Source organism: Parambassis ranga, chromosome 21 (assembly GCF_900634625.1).
Source record: "Parambassis ranga chromosome 21, fParRan2.1, whole genome shotgun sequence".
Classification (NCBI taxonomy): Eukaryota; Metazoa; Chordata; class Actinopteri; family Ambassidae; genus Parambassis; species Parambassis ranga.
The window spans coordinates 2,239,302-2,252,605 of NC_041041.1; the positions used below are offsets into that span (position 1 = coordinate 2,239,302).

General features: G+C 46.7%; 1 protein-coding gene across 12 annotated transcripts in view; it reads right to left on the reverse strand.

Annotated features, from left to right (window-relative positions):
- Positions 1 to 1,109: 1,109 nt before the first annotated feature.
- Positions 1,110 to 13,304, reverse strand: part of lmo7a (LIM domain 7a) — a 42,697-nt gene continuing 30,502 nt past the window's right edge. For 3 of the 12 annotated variants that reach the window (XM_028394393.1, XM_028394389.1, XM_028394400.1), the window contains 18 exons: positions 12,771 to 13,025; positions 12,550 to 12,664; positions 11,407 to 11,568; positions 10,559 to 10,737; positions 10,378 to 10,441; positions 8,771 to 8,827; positions 7,710 to 7,735; positions 7,415 to 7,522; positions 5,766 to 5,846; positions 5,040 to 5,380; positions 4,854 to 4,889; positions 4,627 to 4,682; positions 4,368 to 4,517; positions 3,850 to 4,027; positions 3,381 to 3,707; positions 2,912 to 3,020; positions 2,473 to 2,575; positions 1,110 to 2,390 (listed from right to left, as the gene is read on the reverse strand). In XM_028394393.1, the coding sequence (XP_028250194.1) occupies positions 2,368 to 2,390; positions 2,473 to 2,575; positions 2,912 to 3,020; positions 3,381 to 3,707; positions 3,850 to 4,027; positions 4,368 to 4,517; positions 4,627 to 4,682; positions 4,854 to 4,889; positions 5,040 to 5,380; positions 5,766 to 5,846; positions 7,415 to 7,522; positions 7,710 to 7,735; positions 8,771 to 8,827; positions 10,378 to 10,441; positions 10,559 to 10,737; positions 11,407 to 11,568; positions 12,550 to 12,664; positions 12,771 to 13,025 (2,370 nt within the window). In that variant the 3' untranslated portion in view covers positions 1,110 to 2,367. Of the gene's footprint in view, positions 2,391 to 2,472; positions 2,576 to 2,911; positions 3,021 to 3,380; positions 3,708 to 3,849; positions 4,028 to 4,367; positions 4,518 to 4,626; positions 4,683 to 4,853; positions 4,890 to 5,039; positions 5,381 to 5,765; positions 5,847 to 7,414; positions 7,523 to 7,709; positions 7,736 to 8,436; positions 8,473 to 8,770; positions 8,828 to 10,377; positions 10,442 to 10,558; positions 10,738 to 11,406; positions 11,569 to 12,549; positions 12,665 to 12,770; positions 13,026 to 13,304 lie in introns of all 12 variants that reach the window. The other 9 variants (XM_028394390.1, XM_028394388.1, XM_028394394.1 and 6 more) reach the window with 9 other exon arrangements.

A 13,304-nucleotide genomic window follows, 5' to 3' on the forward strand; every position in this document is an offset into this window, starting at 1 on the left:
ACCATATTAAGTCGCAGAAGGCTTTTAAACGACTGTGGATGAATTCCAAGAACAGCATTTCTAATTCCCTTAACATATAATATGAAATGACACACTCAACATCAGGTATCACCCAGCTGCAGCCCAAAAGAGCGCCATTAAAAAAAAAACCTTAGAACACAGTGCCCCCTACAGGCCAGGACGAGCTACACCTGGACAAAATCAAAACATTCACAGGCTCTGCCTGGAAATCCTGAAACATGTGAGATGTTTCCTCCCTGCTGGAGTCAGGGATGATGATGGACGGGGGTTAAACAGGCCTGTCTGAGCTCCTCCATCTGTGTTCCATCTTTTTAAAGAGGCCGAGCATCCTGTTTCTGGCTTCACCACCACGTCAGAGTCCCCCTGAAAGGCTGGCTGGCTGGCTGGCTGGCTGCGGGCGGCCTGGACTTTTAGAGGAAAAAAAAGATGGGAAGGTTTTATGTTTCACAGCCGCTCGGCGCCATTCAGGGCCACGCATGTTTTCTAAAACGTCAGGATTCAAATCTCTTTCCCACAAGAGCGCCAAGGAAAATCTAAAAAAAGAAAAGGGAATCGAAGAATTTGAGATGTGTGCCTCTGGGGTCTGTTTGTGCTCCTCTGTCTCTGCTTACAGTCAATATGCTGCCTGAACTGAGCTTATTACCCCTGATGTGAAATGAGGACGATTTCCCGTCTTTGCATCTTTAAATGGAACAATCAGGAGAGCTGCATGAATATTCAACATGCAGGTATGATGATTTGGTGAAACTGGAATGAAGGATTTCATTATGAAAAAAAATAGCCTATCAACGTGTAATCAGCTGTAATGCATGCATGCTGAATGAAATATGCATGACAAATTGGCTTTGGAGAACACAGAGCAGGCAGGTCCTCTGAACCTGAGCACAAAACCTCATTGAAATTCCTTTCATTACGACTGTGGCACTACAGAGGAGCAGAGGATGAGACAGGGGAACGACGGCTGTAATGACTTCTGATTACAGAGGCTGGAAAAGCCTTGCATCATATCCCGAAATATTACAACAGCAAATCACACAGCTGGAATTAACACACACACACACACACACACAAGAGAGAGAGAGAGAGAGTGAGAGGTGAGCATTTAGTCCTTTTATTTACACTCTTAGTGTTTGATATACTTCCTGCTTTTGTCCAGACAAGTGCTATCCAAGCTTCTTTAAATATAAGTCTAATAATTACTCCTCCCTGTTACAAACAAACAACAAAGGCACATAGACATGATAAGAAAAGCTCAACAACATGTTAATACCACAAAAAGAAGCGTGAATAAAAAAAAGGAAGGAAAGAAAGATGGTCCTCGTTCAGTAGCTATGAAATCTAAGTGAAGGTCAGAGGACAGATGTTTTGGATTCAGGAGGTTTTCAAAGTGTGTGACAGCGAGCCCTCCCCCTCAGGGGATAAACCCCCCCCCAGATGTTTTAGTGGGAATGGGTGCTGGATGCACACGGGGGGGGAGACGTGGAGGATACTCGCTCCTGATTATGGTTTAGTGCAGGAAACCACACAGGTGGATGATGAGCACTTTGATGAGGAGCGCCGCAGACGGCACAGAGGTGCAGTCAGGCAGAGGGTTAGAAGGCAAAGGGCTGTTTATGTGTCATATTAGTGAGACTTCCCTGCTGTTATTTATTGTTGATGTTCTCTCCTCTTTGCTCCAGACCTTGTGTGTGCTTTAAGCCATTTCCTCCGACTTTTACTGAACTTTTACTGTTAAAACTACTAAAAACAAAGAAGTCGGGAGGCTGAGAGTCAGGACAGAAATGTATGTTTTAAGACAGGAAGACATGTCAGCAGCAGCGAGACAGAGCGAGGGAGGGAGGGAGGTTCAGGAAGGAGGCATCAGTGAGGCCTGTTTTTAGGTGGTCGTTCTGTGTTGCAGGACAGGTCTGTGGATTATTACTGTGTCTTGTCTTGATCTTCCAAAAACTGATGCCTGATCTCATCACCCTTCATCAGACTTTAAACCAGGTGTCACCCCGTCTCTACTGACTCCCCTGGCTGTAGACCCGCCTCACACTTTGAAAACCACCAGTTGTAGACGATTTACTGCTCGACTAGCTTCACGGCTAAAAAAAACTCTGCTGCATGCGGAACCCTTAACTCTTTGTACAGCTGTAATACTTATCAAGATAAAAGTGAGATTACGTCTTTGTAAGCTTACCCTCTCCATCACACACTGTAAAAACAAACACGATTCTCTTATCAGGGAGTCATAAACGGAAGGAAGTGTCCCCGCTCATCTGCTAATGGCTTCAATGTTCAGGTAAAGTTCATGGGTTGTTGTCACAAGTAGTCTCTTCGTCGATCTGCTGGAGGACAGTCACGTCACATAGCTGTTGGCTGGCCAGCTAAAGAGAAGAGAAACGTCATGATTTAAACACAAAAACAAACACACAACACCACACATGTGAGTGATGAGCGTGGACTCACTTTTAAATCGCATGTAGCAGGAGTTACAGTAGAGCTGCTTGTTCCGTATTCTGACTTCAGCCCCGGCTTCTGAACCTCCGAGCTCAGACTTACAGTCGATACACTGAGGAGACACCGGGGAAAGAGACGAGTTAATGTCCTGGACCGAGCCGAGGCCCGGACTGTGTGTAGGGAAATAAAGTGAGGAGGACACCAGAGTCAAAGTGAAGAATCCCAGAAGAAGATTGTTTGAAAAACAGAAAGAGTGATTAGAGTTTGTCTGGCAGGTTTTGGCACAGAAGCCCAGCCGCTCTCTGCTGCTGTAAAGAGGATCAGAACTTTATGCATTCAGCAGGTTAGTAGAAGAGAGACGGGAGTGATCGGGTTAGTATTTGAAGGTCGGCCTTTGTGCTCCACAGGGGGGTGGGGGGGCCCGACGATAGGCGGGCCGAAGTCTCACCTTAAAACAGCCCAAATGATAACAGAGCCCGAGGGACTCGATGATCATGGCCGCTCCCTTTCCCAGCGGGGTGTCACAGAACGTACAGATTTTCTTGCCACTCACTGACCTGGATTACAGAACGCACAGCTGAGATATGAGAGCCGAGCACACAACACACACACACAGTCGCACTGGTATACATCTGGGTTTGTGTGACAGATATGGGACTGTTGGCTGAAATGTTTTAGGACATTTCTTAAAAAATATTCAAACATTTCCTTTAAAATCAGTGAATTAAAATCCCTGTTGGACCTGAAAACAGAAAATATCAGATACGTTCATGTCAATGTTATTATATGTTTGGAAGTTTAACAAGAAAAAGTCCACCTTTGCCACCAGATACAGCTTAACAGCGCCCCCTTCAGTAGGATTTTACAACCCAGTGAGTACCAGTGAGCGGTTAGAGGCAGCAAAGCAGCATGTTTACCTGCTCCGCTGCTGAGGGGCCCCGGCCTCAGGCGCAGGCTCTGGAGAGGTGGCAGTGGGTGATGGAGAGGAGGGTGAGGGGGAAAGGGACTGCCGGGACCAAGGGGACGAGGGGGTTCCTGCCCCGCCTCGGAGGGAGCCCATAGAGAAGGAGGAAGGCAGGGTAGAGGAGGAGCCGGGCCGCTGGGCCCCCGACCCGCCACCGTAAAAGGAAGTGCTGCCGGAGAGGGCAGACTGAGGTCGAGAGTAGTTTGGGACGTAAGAGCTGCTTCTGGGTGTCCAAGAGGAGCGCCAGGATTTGTAGTCCAAGTTGTCAAGAGAGTCGCCCCTGCAAAGCCAACCCAACGCCACACCCACGTTAGCTGGTTAGTAGTAAAACCGTCCGGCTGCCATCTGGAGTGGCAGCCGGACTGACTCGATATTAGTTGGTGTAAAAAGCCAAGCACCACAGAGCGGGGAGGGGACGGTACCTGCGCATGGGTGGCACGTCGGCCTCCTTGTTGGCGGCCGCGCTGGCAGCACGCTGGCGGATCCAGCTGCTGTCAGTCAGCAGAGGAGTCTTCTTCTTCATCTCATTCAGGATCTGCTGCCGCTCCAGCTCAGCCTGCGTCAGGGACTGCTGGCCCTTCCTGTCTCCAAATCCTGTCACTGCAGCAGAGATAAGCCCAGAGTCACGCTCGGTGTGAACAAAATGAAAATATTCAGTGGAATCCAGATCAGAGCGGGTGCTGGACAGATATTACGGGTTTCCTCTGAGTGCCTGGATTAGACAAATTCAATTACAGAGGAAAAAATTCATTGACCTGAAAGCAATCACAAAGTAATCAATGACATAATTGTTGTGCTGGATGTAATTTTCCAGTTAGCCGGCTGGTTGATCGCCGTCTGCAATCAGCTGCAAATCAAACAGTTTGGATTCAGTAAGATGTCTTCATCGACTGATTAGAACGGGGGGAGGCGGCGGCGGCGCCTGCGGGCTGGAGCCCACCTCTCTCCGGCTCCCTGTGTCTCATGGCATTGACGATGTGCCTGCGCTCCAGCTCCAGCAGCGACGCGGTGCTCTGACTGAGGACCCGTTTGTCACGGACCCTCCTCTGCTCATCCAGCAGCCACTGAGCCAGGCCCCTGGCCTGCACACCTACAGCAGGGTAAACAGCCCCACACACATATATATGTGCAACATATGTCCATCACACCAACAGCCAGCCCCACACTGCTCTCATCACTGGTTATATAAGAACACTGACCTTTGCTCTGAGGTTTGTCTTCATCATCCAGCTGAGGGGATGACTTGGATTTCGCCCTGTCAGATATAAAAGAGATGAATTGATAAGTGTCTCCAGTGTTTGTTTGTTGTTGTTTAGCTGAGCTGTGTGCTTGTGAGACACTTGTTTGGTGCAGATCAGGTAAACAACACTCTGCCTACACGCACAATGTGAAGAAGCTACACACACACACGCTCTCCTGTACTAACCTGTCAGCCTGGACAAAGCCATGGGAGCTACCAGCCCTGTGGTGAAGCAGCACAGTGTGCACAGGCAGGATAAAGCACATGCAGACTTGTGTTAATGAAAAGCAGCTTAAAGGTGTTCACTGTGTTAAATGGCGAGTTAAACAAACATGTGAGTGTAACTGCAGGAGGAGCAGCGGCTGTACTGACCACTGCTGCTGCTGCTGCTGCTGCTGCTGCTGCAGCGCTCGCTCCCTCTCTGCAGCTTCCTGCCACCTCCTCTCCTCCTCCTCCCTCTCCTCTTCCTCCCTTCTCATCCTCTCCTCTTCCTCCTGCATTTCCTTCCTCCTCCTCTCCTCCCGGAGACGCTGCAGCTCCCGCTCCTCCTCCTCCCTCTTCCTCCTCTCCTCCGCCTGCCTTCGGCGCTCCTGCTCCTCCTTCCTCTTCCTCTCCTCCTCGTCCCACAGAAGCGATGATGTGGGCTGGCTGATGGGAGACGGAGGCGAGTGTGGGCTGCTGACGCTGTGGCTGTTCAGCTCCAGGCTCCCAGGCTGCAGAAAAAGAGGAAGCGTGGAAACACATGACTTTTATCAACATGCAGGAGGAAGTGCGGCGACAAATCCTCGACCTCCTGTTCTGAAATCCTGCAGACGGGAGTTTTTGTTGCAAAACTGTGAAAGATTTCTGCTTTTAGGGGAAGTGTGTGCACATGACCCGGCACGGTCTCTGACCTTTCTGTGCATTTTAAAAGCCACATAGAGAAGTTTGTTCCCACATGATGGTTGCATAATTATAGCAATTCTGATCAACAGCGCCATCAAAGCTCTTTGAATACATTTAGGTCAATTATTGCTATGAGTCACAGCTGGTTTCCACCTTTTAATCCTGTTTAAAGTGTTTAATGTTTAAAGTGTTTTTTTATAAATTAGAATTTACCTCTTGTTCGGTCGTGGCAATCTCCTGCTGAGCCTTGAGCCATTCTTCCTGCAGCTTCTCCTGATCACGCTTGTATTTCTCCTGTTAGAGAATACGGAGAGGTCAAAGGTCAGCTCAGTTCATGCACATAACATGCTCAAAACTGCATGACTTTATCACACTTGCTGTGATGAAAAATTGATCTGGTAATTCTGAAGAACAGACCGTTGCTATGCATAAGGGACTTTGACTAACAAAATCTACACAAGCTGGTTTTAGCTCATTTTGTGTTTCAATAGAAATTCTTTTCTTGGTTTTATTATTGATTTCTTTGGATTCTTTGGTTTTTAATTTTATTTGAATTGTGAAATGTGAAGTGTTTCTTCACATTCTGTGTAATTGATGACAGTGTTTCCTCGGTTTTTATCCTGCGCCTATTCCTGGTTTACTTATATTATGAAAAGAGGTGTGTGTGTGTGTGTGTGTGTGTGTGTGCAATATAAATGACGTTTGACTGATTGATTGATCTAAGACTGAATCCTAGCTGAATTCTTGGATCAATCAATCAGATAATAATTTATTTTGCAGGTAACTGGGTTAGAAACACAGGAATCCCACACATTACTGGCTGGAGGATGCCCAATGATTACTGAAAGAGCTGCTTCCTTACTATGACTCTATGAACTGAGTGGAACTTTAGATCCCATTGTGAAGCATGGTGGTGGTGGTAGCATGGTTTGGGCCTGTTTTGCTGCATCATACCTTTACCACCCAAATATGATAATAATAAGAGTGGATCATTTTCCTGAATACATTTATGTATTCAGGAAAATGATCCACTCTTTTGGTCATTTATGACCAAATCTAATATTTCTGTTTGATTGTGTTCTCTTTGTCTACCTCAGCTGAGATTCAGGCCTCCATATTGTCCTTAAAATTCTGATAACACGGACATGATTGTAGCAAATAGCAGAAGAAAGTGAGTGATCAGATAAACGGTAAACATGTATCGTAGCTCAGATCACTTTCAGCTCTCCTACGTGTTATCTAACCACTATGAATCTAGGTACGCTTGCCCAGGGCAGGAAGTCTCCCTGGCTGCTCGTGGAATCAGGCTGTTTATCCAGCAGGGAGCAGGACTGGAGGAGTTAACAAGCCTTTCCCGGCAGCATCGGCACTCTGCATCGCCACCTTTGATATCCATCCAGAAATAGGCCCACAGAAGAATTTAAGATGGACAGACGGACTTCAGTTGCAGCTGCCTGTCTAAAACTTTCCAGCATATTAGAAGCTCTTTATAATGTGTGAGGGGACAGAAGGCTTCGGTTTGTATCGATTCTTTTCTATTCAGGTTCATTTTTGCCTTTGTGTTCAGGTCAACAGATGCAGACCAAATGTTTGTGCAATTAGAATATGGACAACAGGACAGAAGCTTTCATATTGATCTTTGCTCTCTTCAAAGCCACCAGACAAAAGCAGGACGCTGCAAAGTGAAATGACTTATTTTGTCAATGGAGAGCATCGGTGCATCATGGGAGATGGCCGCCTGACGGCAGCTGGGATAATTCCAATACCAATATCAATACAGCATGCACGTTAAAACCATCAAGAACAAATTTTCTTGCTGACCACTCTAGCTCACCACATCCTGTACCAAACACTCTGTGTACCTGTAGGAGGCGCTCTTGTTCCTTCTGCCACTTCTCTTGTCGTTTGCGCTCCTCTTCTGGGTCCCACGACCAGCGGCTGGAAGATGGAGTGATGGAGGGAACGGGTATCTGAAGACAAAGAGTCCCAAACGCTGGATTAACATCCTCTCACACACACCACAAAACCCACGTGAGATGTTCTGTCACGGTGTTACGTGCAACAGTGTTACCGTCATTAAAAATTAACTAAGTGGGCTCTTATTTTGTAATCTGAGCCATTTTCTGTCATCTTGAGAGGGTTAACACCGGTACTCACATCTGGCATCGCAGACTCAGGCCCTCCTAGACAAGAAAGAAAATCATTCAGTCAATACTGCTGGCAGCAGCAGGGCTATGAAACACAATATAAAAATACAAGCTAGCCCCGAGGCCACACACACACACACACACCACATCAACACAAAGCTCGACGGGCTAATTTAAGTTTCAGCTTGATTGTTAAATCAAGCACCAATTCATCACTGAAGCTGTCATTTCAGAGCACAACAGTAATTGATGTTTTCAACAAGCCGCAAGCAGCAAAGGTCACATTTCATCCACCAGGACTTATTGATTTTCTCCAATCACCCACTTGTTGACTTTTACATTGGACACCAGCCCAATACTTGTGAATAGGAAAATCAATAAACTGATTGTGAGGGCAACAAAATCAAACACACACACACACACAGAGAACTACGAGAGCACGACAAGACGAGCAGAGTCTGAAAGGCTTCAGTACATGCAGGCCAGTGATGCTTTCAGCTTCATGTGTTAAGCACAAAAACACCACAAAGACTCGGAGGGTTGTGTTTGCGGTCGTATGCTGGAACACAGTCTGACATGCTGCTCAACGCTACAAGTTTTTTCTACACGTTTGCTTCTAATGTTGTAATTAAGCTAAAGTAAAAATGGCCAAAATGTGTCTTCTTGGTTTGAGCAGCATGGCTGTGTCCCAGTTCAGACCAGGAGAAGGAAGTCACTGCACACTCAGCCCTGTTTACCACAGAGGTAGACCAGCGCACTGGACCCTGAGCCACCTGAAGAAGGGAAGGAAAGGGGGGCACAGCACCAGGGTTAAGCTCCAACACCAAACAGAGAGGAGAGACACACATATACAGAGAGAGAGAGAGAGAGAGACGGACAGCTCGTAATCAATCGATAAATGTTTATTATCAATTGAACACAGGGCTGTAATCAATAAGGAAACATGCTCCGAGGACAATCTGAGGCCAAAGCACAGAGAACCCAGCCACCAGATTACACACACATTTCAAATATTTATATATATATATATATTACCCCACAGGTCAGATTTATCTCCTGTTTTTTTTTTACCTTGTTCAAAAAACTCTGACCTCCGTTTTAAGTTTTTCAAAGATATGGGTTCAGACTCTACATGAGAGATGGAAACAGGAAACAGGAAGCACAGCAGGAGAGTGGATTAGTTTAACACTCATAATACAGAGGTGTGTGAAAGTTCATGAATGAATACAAATGGTTTTCACGGCTGCTTTTATCCCTTTTCCTGTGTATTTTAGTGTATTTGTACTTTTGGTTGTTTCCGGTTTTACTTTGAAAGTCTACGTTCCTTCCGTGTCTGTGTGTGTTTACTTCCTGTGTGATGGCACGCCCCGCCCTAACGTGTCTCACCTGTGTGTATTTAAGCCATGTGCTGCTCGCCGCCTCGGCTAGTCGGTCGTGTGTGTGGTCAGCCTGTGCTACAGTCTCCAGGTTTGTTCTAGTGTCTGTTCTTCTCCTTCAGTTTTACTCTGTGTTAGTCTCGGCAGTCTGTTGTGAGTTGTTGTTGTTGTTGTTGTTTTGTTTAGACTTTGCTTTTATGTTTAATAAAGTTCTCATCTAAGCCTCAAACACACTGTGTGATTTTGGGGATGTTTACGTTTAACACCAACTCACACAGTACCAATTACACGCATGCGCTGTCACGTCAGAGCTCACAATTGATGCGCTCACACTGTACGGAGCTTCAGGTGCTCACACTGAACCACAAATTAAACATGTCTAACCCGGAAGTGTTGTTACTTCAAAGAAAAAGTCAGAGTGACACAGTTTGTGCTGCGTGTTGCTGCCACAGCTCGTTGAACATGGCCTCCATCACTTCTGTCTAACTCCGTGTGGGCGCCGCCATGTTTGTTATTGTCTGAATTTCGTGAAGGCGCAGTGACGTTGAGCGCGTTCGCCCAGCGCATGCGCAGTGGAGGAAGACACAGACAGGCGGTATCACCGCTTAAACTTGTGCGATACTCTCACCAGGGGCGACAAAAATATCAAATGTCAGAAATTTAATCATCGCTCATTGATCGCCTGAAAACTGAAATTTGGGTCAAATCAGACCAAAAAAACGCACAACATGGCCGGCTTTAGTTTGACTTTTGAACAGGAAGTTGACAGAGAGAACCCAATCAAACAGATGAGACAGAAGTATGAGCCTCTGTCCTTTATTCCTTCAGTACAATGATCCAAAGCTTCATCTGTGTGAGTGGTAGCAGTGTGTGAAGCTCTGCTCTCAGTGTCTGCTGTGAGCTCCTTGTGCAGCAATAACAGCAGCTAAAGGTTTCCAGTAGCTGCTGATCAGTCGTCCACAGCAGCTTGGAGGAGTCTGAGTCCATGGACATTAACCTAATCCTGGAGGTCTTTATACTGTTACCACTCACACATCTGTCATATTGGACCTTTTTTCCTGAATATATACATGACAGTCTCATATTTCCGTCTCCTTTGTGTGAAAATCTGCTGCTGTTTATGCCCAAATGGAAAAAAAGTCAATAGTTGAGAAACTTTTCAGCGCCTCTGTATAAAACCTACATCCTGTCTACATGAATAGGTTAATGATGATTTTCTTTGCCCCCTGCAGATGTGTGTTTGTGTTCAGTCCAGAAATAATCATCGACATCAGTTCCATAACCTTTCTGCCTGCTCTTTACCTTTGTTCCTCATGGTCACAGGCTCCTGTCGGAAACCTCCATTAACTCCGTTTGAAGCCACGTCCTGCAGAGCAGACGCAGCAGGACGCACACTCATTAAAACGTCACCCGGATGGGGAACAATACAGGAAACAAAGAGGATCCGATCTGAGTCAGTCAAAGGTGAGTCGGGGTTACTTACAACAACCGGAGGAGCCTCTCTGGATCGCAGCGCGTCTGTGGAGGAGCGTGAGGTGAAATCCAGGTTGGATCTGACGGTGTTTGTTTCAGGGGGACCTAGAAGTATCGGATGATCCATACTGGTCAGATTGATGGTCTTATGGCTTTTAAATGGCAGGGAAGGTTGGTCTCTGTCCCAGTCTGCATGCAGACAACGCAACGGCATAAAAACTGAGTGTGTTTACACAGTTTAATCATAAAGAACGCTGCGAAGCGACCCAAAAAAAGGGGTGGGGGGGGGGTGCTGATGTGGTGTTATTAAAGAGAGCAGCAGGGGTGACAGAGAAACCACCTTCCCCAGCCATGCAGCCCAATAAACCCAAACAGTGTTTCTAACAGACTCACTGGACTACTTCACTAGTGGTGTGTGTTAGTTTGAGTGCACGGTGGTGTGTTATTGTTTGTGTGGTGATACTGGGAGCCTGAAAAAAACACTTTCAGAAGGAAAACACTGTGTGGATGAAGAGAGGGAGGCTGATGAGGAAGAACAGCCAGCAAAAAAAAAAAGGAAAGAACGAACCTTTAGGCGTAAACAATAAAAAGCCAAGAAGAAGAAGAAAAAACCTCAGAGGTCAAAACAGCAGCAGAGAGATCAGTTACAGCTCCATCACCGTTGAGCTGTCATGAGCTCATTCATGGATGACTTCACAATAGTTTACGGACCAATTTAAAATGTCAAAACAGTTTAGCAACGCAAGCAACATTAACCGGTGCTGTCAGCAAAGGAATGCAACCTTTAAGATGCTTTATTCCTTTTCAATCTCCTACACACACACACAAACACACACACACGGTGTTCAGAGGACTCACTGTTCTGCCCGTGACGGCGGATGTCCATGACCAGACTGCCCTCCTGCAGAGCCTCCTCCATGTGGGACTTCCACTCTGTGTAGCTCATTTCTGCCACCTGGTGGCCATTCACACTCAGCACCTGGTCTCCGGTTTGGAGCCGGCACATCTCAGCCGGGCTGCCTGCAGGGTCAGAGGTCAGGGTCATTCTGAGAAAAGGTTTCGTCATATTTAGTGACGCTTCTTCTTCTGCAAAATGTTTTATGTTACTTTGTACGTCAACTTCATATTTTTGCATCAATCTGACCCAAAACGTCAGAGTTTCACAGAAGTATGAGCCTCTGTCCTTTATTCCTTCAGTACAATGATCCAAAGCTTCATATGTGTGAGTGGTAACAGTGTGTGAAGCTCTGCTCTCAGTGTCTGCTGTGAGCTCCTCTTGTTCTTCCACAACATCTCAGGTGGATTAAGGTCAGGACTTTGACTTCCAAACATGAACTTTGTTCTTCTGGAACCGTTCTTTTGTAGAACCACTTGTGTGTTTGGGGTTTGGGGTGCTTTCTACCCAAGTGTTATTATAATTCGTCTTTAGGACAAGGATTTGGACACATTTTAGACAGATCTGTGTTTGGTTTGACTGAAAATATCAGTTATTTTAAACCTGATTTTCCAGGCAGGAAAAATATGAATATTTGAAGCGAGCTGTCTTTTCATGCAGAAGCTTGTATTTTATCTACAAAGGCTGGAGATTCATTAGCCTTAATAAAAAATAAAGAAGGCATGGACACACAATGATTAAAGCTGTGTGATGAGCTGAAATCTGTGGCACACAGTGATGTGCAGGTGGGGAATCTCAGTAGAAAGAGAGGCTCAGGCCCAGCAGATCTGACCCAGATAGAAGCTGCCCTACATACAGCAGGTCTGGCATCACCACTGCAATGGACTCAAAAACCTGCTGACAGCCACCCAGCAGTGCCCGACTGTAAAATTCAACAGCGTCCAGCAGGGCCGCTGTGTTCGTAGCGTCAGTCAGAGCCCATCCTGCAGCGACGGTGAGGCTGCCAGCTTGGAGGCTGATGTGTGCTGTGCTGGAAGTTCTATAAAGCTCTGCTGATAGAACAGCAGCGGCTTTTTCAGTGTGAGGTGTTCTGTCTTTGCCGTTACCTGGCTGGATGGACGTGACGCGAGCGCCTGTTGAGTCCCATGCTGCCTGGAAGCCGAAGTCTCTGCTACTGTTGGGCTTCTGGTTCAGGCTGATCCGCATGTCGCAGTAGTTCTCCTACAAAGAGAAACACAGGCAAAGTGTCAGCGTTACAATCGCAGGCTGACTTTCATCAATTAATAGTTAATAATAGGAGCTGATGCTCTGGAGAAAAATGGAGCACCTGGCTGGTTTCTTTGGCCGGAGCGGGACTTACGGGAGCTTCCCTCTTGACCTGAGGAGGTGAGACGATCTTGGTGGAGGTGATGCTCTTCTCCTCCTCTTTCTCTTTCTCCTCCTCCTCTTCATCTCCGCTGCTGTGTGCTGAGCTGGACTGAGCTTCATCCTCAGAGGTCATGACCTGGTGATGCCAGCTTGGCACTGATGACTTCTTGGAAACATCCACATCACCGTTGATGCGCTTTTGCGAGTCGTCCATCTGTCCGGGGGGAAAGGCATCAATACATTCTCGAGTCAGAAAAAGGTCCTAAACGATCAGACAAACGTGTGCGAGCGTTACAAGTGTGACAGTAATGAATCCCAGGCTGGAAATAGCAGCTCTGTTAGTGGAGTTAGCATGTAAAACCACCGGCTTCATCCATTATTCACACTGTAATCAGATCCGACTGTTGTGTAACATCGATGGACTCACAACAACAAACTGCACTGCCACACAAACACCGTCTCACCTCACCTCTGCTTTTAGCTGAAAAGTCGT